General features: G+C 32.1%; 1 protein-coding gene across 1 annotated transcript; it reads right to left on the bottom strand.

Moving 5' to 3' along the window:
• Positions 1–4,408: 4,408 nt before the first annotated feature.
• LOC105060338 (phytosulfokines) lies at positions 4,409–4,966 on the bottom strand. The gene is made up of 2 exons (XM_010944005.4): positions 4,779–4,966; positions 4,409–4,673 (listed from the first exon to the last, which is right to left on the bottom strand). Exons 1-2 carry the CDS (start codon positions 4,881–4,883, stop codon positions 4,536–4,538), a joined length of 243 nt encoding a protein of 80 aa, XP_010942307.1. The 5' UTR covers positions 4,884–4,966; the 3' UTR covers positions 4,409–4,535.
• Positions 4,967–6,718: the final 1,752 nt, after the last annotated feature.

The following is a 6,718-nucleotide window of genomic DNA, read 5'->3' as shown; positions in this document are numbered from 1 at the left end:
TTTATATAGTCTTCCATGACGAAGGCCACTTGGAATCAAATCCATAGGATAAGTTTCATAATGTGGTGAGACTACTAAGTAGGGATTAACTAGTGGAGCAAACGGCTGGTTTTGCCTTAAAATCAACCTTTCAGATGTCTCATTACATATCCTTGAGAGTTCTTTTGACAATCTTCCTCTCTTCTAACACTTTTATTCGAAGGACAGTGACTATGTAATGTTTCATATGGAGATTTGGAGCCAATGTTTTGCCTGAGCATTCATATGGAACACTTTCTTGGCAATGACCTCTTTAACTTTTGTAGTTGATGTACACCGAACAGCATAGTCTCATATATTCTTGAACAAAATTAGTTTTATGAACACAGCAAGAAAAAGTTCACGTCCTTCCAAAAACAGTGTAGGAAAAAATTTTACAAGAAAAATTTCCACCATCTTAAAATCTCATAATTAGGATATGAATGTGTTTTGTTAACCTAACACATACAACATAAAAGTCCAATATTACCATCTCTGTGATTCCGTCTGCTTCAACTGTCTCAGGGTCTTCTTGGACGTATGGAAACAACCAAAAAATCATCCGCAAAAACCTCAATAAGAGGTGGTGTTTCATTGAGTCATTTAAGTGTTACGAGGAAAGAATCAAACAATCGAGATCCACCATATATTTTTGTATTTTTGAAGGAGAAATTATTGCCTACACTGCATACACCGAAGAAAAATAATATACGAGGGCAATGGAGAGGAAAATATGAGGCGAACTTCCTATTTTATCATGTTTCCTCTTGTATCCATCTTAAAGTAGAAGTCTTCCTAATAATAGAGTTGTGTCTCATTTTCATAACATATATATATTTTACTGATACATATTATACGTAGTTATCAGAATATAAAATTCATTATTATACAGTATATGGCTAGATGATACTCATTTAGTAAATTAGTTATCTAACAATCTCATATATATATATATATATATATATATATCATCTTCAAACAAATTGATAAATGGATTTTAAAACATTATATTCACTAGTACGCACTCATGGTTGGGTGATACATATTCATCAACTTTCTGATGCATACTATAAATTTCTTTGATATATACTCAGCAGTGACTTGATATATACTTTCAGATAAAAATCAATGCTCTAAGACCAATTGATATACATCAGGCAAATTAATTATCAAGCAAGTCAATATATATCTCTTAGGGATGCAAATAGGCCAGGTGGCCTGTCAGGGGCCTACGGCCTGACCTGCTATCGGCCTGGCCTGGCCTGACCTATTTATCTAAATAAGCCAAGTATAGGCTTTTAAAAAGACCTGTTTAAATAAATAGGTCAGGCCTAAAATTTCAAAGCTTGGCCTGAAAGCCTGCAGGCTGGTCTGTATAAATTATATATATATATAATTTAATAAAAATTATTATTTTATTAATATATATAATTAATTAATTATTGATCTTACCCATCAATATCCAATTATCTTAGTCCTTTCGAGAATCAAGAAGATGGAAGAGTCTTTTTAAATAGGCTTTCAGGCTAGGCCAGACTTTTTATTTTACAAAACAGGCCAGGCCGAGCCTCATTTTAAGCCTGAACCAGTCCAACAGGCCAGGCTCAGGCTAGTATTTTACAATACAGGCCTGATCTGTTTAAGCCAAAGCCTAGCCTGGCCTATTTCCACCCCTAATATCTCTAGACAAATCAATATGTATTTTTTATAATATAAAATTCATCAGTATATAATACATAGCAATGTGATACACTTAGTAAATTGTTATCGAGTAACATAATATACACCTTTAAGTAGATTGATATATAATTTTTAAAATATTATATTCACTAATATACACTATATAACTCGATGATACATACTTATTGAATTTTCAATATATACTACAAGCTTCTTTGATACACATCCAATAGTGATTTAATATATATCTCTAGATAAATCAATACACAATTTTCATTGTATGATTTTTACATAAAATGTATATTGAGTCACTGTTGAGTGTATATAAAAGAAGTTTGTAGTATGTATCAAAAAGACGGTGACTATATATCCCCCAGCCATGAGTATGTACTATTAAATATGATGTTTCAAAATCCATTTATTAGTTTGTTTGAAGATGTGTATTAAGTTACTAGATGACTAATTTACTAAGTAGGTATCATCTAGTCATAAACTATGTACTAATGAATTTCATATTTTGATAACTATATATCGATTTATCTAAATATATATGTATGGATTTGCTTAATGATTAATTTGCTTGATATATATCATTTAGTCATATAATATGTATCAATAAAAAATATATTTTAAAAATAATTAAAAATAGAATATCACAATTTATTTAGTCACATGATTAATGACTTCATTAGTAGGAGAAGTTTCTGACTTTTAGGCTTCTACTTTAAAATAGATATAAGAGAAAATATGGTAAAATAGGAAGTCCACCCCATATTTGTCACTTTGGTGCCTATCCCATATAATTTTTGTTTGCATGTGCCAGTATAACCGTGTATGCAACCAATGACGATCACTGGTTTCTATAGTGGTGCATCAAGATGCACACTTGATGAATAGGGCTCATAGAAACTAGTGGCCATTGCTAGCTGCGTGCATGGCCATGTGGTGTGGTTGCGTAGGCAATAATCTCTTTATTCAAAGATGCCTTTAGGAGATGAAACATCATATTATAAGTTACCAATAGAATCATCCAATAGGGAATAACAATGTAGAAATGATATGATAATACTAACCTTACTTGTGGTCATGTTCATTACACCATAATACCATATCTTTTAGAGTTCAAAACTGAAAATATCCAAAGAGGAAAAAATGGAGATGATAAGGTTTATCTTTTTTATTTTCGTAAATATAGATGATAAGCTTTCTTGATTTAAAATTTTCAACAATCTGAGTCTAGAATGCATACGAATCAAACCAAGAAGAGAAAAAATTTAATACCATAATATAACAGCCATAACATAAAATAAAGCTACCATAACATAATAGCCATGCTTTAAAGTCAACAACTGATCACAAGAACATGCTAAGATTACCTCTTCCCCCATCCAATCAAACATCCATTAATAACAAGAAATAGCATAATTAACATAATTTTCTATTATCGAAAGTTTTTTTTTTTTTACCTGTATAGACATGCTTTTGAAGATGTGGTTGCTTTACAGGGAACTGAGGTTCTACATTATTTGGGTTATGTATTTGAGGAGGGTGCCTAACTTCATATATTAACATAAGAAACTTTAGGCTTAGTCCTATTAATTGGATTTCCATCTCTTCTGATTCTCTTTTTTCTAACAACATGTATATTGAGAAGGAAATATTAAATTTAATTGGCTCAATTGATGGTGGAGAATAGGGAATTTTTGTTGTTAAATTTCCTATATTTAAGCTCCTAGGCTGAATTCCAATGATGTAACTTCTTATTTTGCTTCGTCTTAAAAAAAAAACCCTTAAATTTTATTTCAAAATCACCTACTTTGTGACCCTGTTTTGGTTGCTTTTTTCAACGAAAAAAAAAAAAAATTGCATGCATGTTTTGCTCGGTTTGAATATAATTATTCAGTTTGTAGACCTGGAGATCATCTATCACCTGCCATGACTTCACACTGTTGACAAGGCATGTATAGAAGAGATGCAACATACATGAAGTTGGTGATGCATTCATAAGCTAAGAAAGTAGTAGATCTTGCATATGCGGATAAACTTATTCCAATTTAGTTAAAATAAATCATGTACCAATCTAATTTTCAATGTTTTCAATCTCTCTCTCTCTCTCTCTCTCTATATATATATATATATATATGAAATGAATCATGTAACAATCTAATTGTGATGGAAAAGAATGATTCCATCTTCGTTGTTGCTCATCCTCCTCCCAAAGAATGTCACTAGATATACATCCTCCTTATGCCCTGACCTGCATGTACCTGATCCTACTAGAGAAATATGAAATTTCGATCAACAATCATTTAATTAAGTTTTAACAGTTCAGAATTTTATTTTAGTCCTCCAATAACTGTTAGTTCAAATGATTAATTGGTATCTGTCCCTTAAGAATTTGTCCTGTAAAGGAGGACCAGGATTCAGTATTGCTAAAAAAAAATCGACCAACTTCATTCCTTGGGACATCATCTCCAACAAACCTTCAAATGTACATGAACTCATGAAATCCCAATATAAAACAGTCAATTTTATATTGATGGTAGAAATTTCAGAACTGAACCACCTCTGTCCCCCTTTTTGACTACAAAACAGTCAATTTTTTTCTACAAAGTCTTTAGAGAATAAGAATCCAAACTAAGGGACACATAAAACACAAACGAGGATACATAATCAACAGAAAGAACAATAAAAAAAAAAAAAAAAAAGCTTACTTCAATAAATTTTACCATTATTATTTAATATCATATATCATAACATCACCGCTGGGGTTACAAAAGACAAGCAACACTGCAGCAACAAAACCCACAAGCTAGAAACACCCCAAATTACACACCCTAGTTTCCGTTCTCCTTCCCCTTCCCCTTCCCCTTCTGGGTGTAGATGTAGTCAGTGTGGGCCATCAGAGTCCTTCTGGTCAAGCATTCCTCCTCGCCAAGCCCCTCACATACTTCTACTTTCTCAAATATCTCAGTCTACAAGAATAGAATCAGAATAAAAAATCCAACTTAGGCAAACCTAAATACTTCCCACTACCAAAAATCAAACAAAAGGCTAGAAATAAAAGCACTGTAGAGTACCTCAAGGGAGTTTGGCTTGGCATCCACTGGTTCAGGCCTGGCTGCTTCAGTGAGGGACACAAAGAGGAGGAAGGCTATGAACACAAGGGTGATGCTCTTGGACATGGTGGAGTTTGGACTGGGGGAACTTGGAAGAGAAATTTGGGAGCGAAGGGAAGTTGAAAAGCTTTGGATGGGTTAGGGAATGGGGGGTTTGGGGGGCTTAAATAGGTGGTGAGGTTGTGTAATTGGAATTTAGTGTGCAAATATTTTATTGCCTTTTGGAAGGGGAATTAGTGGGCAAAGATTTTGGTGCCTTTTTAGAAATGGAATTTAATGCGCCATATACGTTTCCCCCTAACAATTTGGGGAAAGATCCCTCTCTGGACTTTTTGCGGCTTCTGGGGCCGCTGGGGGTGGGATACGATGCGACGGATATTGGATAGTTTTTATTGCCTCCAAGTTTCCTTCACATTTAATACACTTCTTTTTTTGGTGAAGAGCACACTTATTTTTGTTAAATTAAAATACATCTCTTATATTTAAAATACATCTTTTTTAAGTAACCGTAACATAACTGTTATAGTAACCGTTATAAAAATTTTGGCCATCCATTATGTTGTTGATGTGGATAACATGAAAAAATAATCATCAATTTTTCCTAATTGTCTATTATTTATTGTTATAATGGGCTGTTATAACATAAATAATAGCTATATTTTTTATTGTACTTTCTTTTCAATAAAGTATTAATTATTTTGAATTTCATTTTTTTCTTAATATTCACTCCAAATGATTCCATGGACCAAAAATATAATATTTATAACAATAAAACAGCCATTAGTTCAATGATTATTTTAATATAAAATTTTAAAAGTTGCTTATTGAGATAATAACATGTTATTTCAGAATATTGAATAGGAGAAAAGTTTCGGATTTTCTACTACATAAATATGAACCTAATATACTTGTATTTCCATTAGCTAATGCTACTCTTTTCTCAAATATGGACCCCAGACCAACTGCACAGACGGTGCATGCTAGCAATAGGAGGGCTTAAGCTTGCGTGGCAGTGCATACACCAAAGCTTTGTTGGTTAGCAAATAAATACGAATGCATTTGAATAATCTTTTCAGCATCTATGCAAAGTATCAATGAAACTGGTATTTTTGAAACCTTCAAATAAAATCATACAAATGCATCTTTTTGGTACTTAATCCACTTTAACCATACCAAAATTATTTGGAAGAGGAATCTAGTAATTTTATCTGGTGAAAGAAGAATTGTAATTGAATTTATATGACTTGTCCATATTAAAATTATGCTAGAACTTAAAAAGATCAAGTTATGGCTCCACACAAGGCTTCATCGTTGTCATCATGGTTTATCTTAGCCAAGATATGAGGCTAAAATAATTTGAAAAGAATCAGGATATATTGTAAAATCAACAATTTAAATGAATCAATATACCTTTTCATCAAAAAAAAAAAAAAATAATAAAGATACTTAAACATCAACAAATAATGTGTTCTTTAATCATCATTTTTGCTATTTCCTAACTAAATAATGATTCCTTTAGTGCAGTTAAAGAAAGGTAGGAAATCATGATTGGTCCGTTGATATTATTTCAAACGACTTCTTCGGTTATACTATATTAACTGGAACAATAAATGTCAAGATTTTATATTGGATTGCTACAGCAATTACAGTATAATGCAAACAATTGGATGGGGGATGGATCTAATCCATCCTTATCTCACTACTTCCCTTCATTGAACTTATTTCCATGTATTTTACTAATTGCATCTTAAATGTCCACAGGTTTTTTTTTTTTTTGATGAATTAGTTGTGGTTGCAATATACACACACTCTACAGTGACAAAAAGTTCAATACTAGTAAATATCAATCTCTCCAATAAGATGTCCACTATGATGGAAAACTTGATACTAATCCAATCTTA

This window comes from Elaeis guineensis, chromosome 2 (assembly GCF_000442705.2).
Source record: "Elaeis guineensis isolate ETL-2024a chromosome 2, EG11, whole genome shotgun sequence".
In the NCBI taxonomy this organism is placed as follows: Eukaryota; Viridiplantae; Streptophyta; class Magnoliopsida; order Arecales; family Arecaceae; genus Elaeis; species Elaeis guineensis.
The sequence above is the reverse complement of the archived record's forward strand: the minus strand, read 5'-3'. Positions and strand labels throughout refer to the sequence as shown.

Coding starts and splice junctions, on each gene's coding strand:
- LOC105060338 (XM_010944005.4), bottom strand. CDS start 4,883: ATGTCCAAGAGCATCACCCTTGTGTTCATAGCCTTCCTCCTCTTTGTG. Junction 4,674..4,778: donor CCAAGCCAAACTCCCTTGAG/GTACTCTACAGT, acceptor CTATTCTTGTAG/ACTGAGATATTTGAGAAAGT.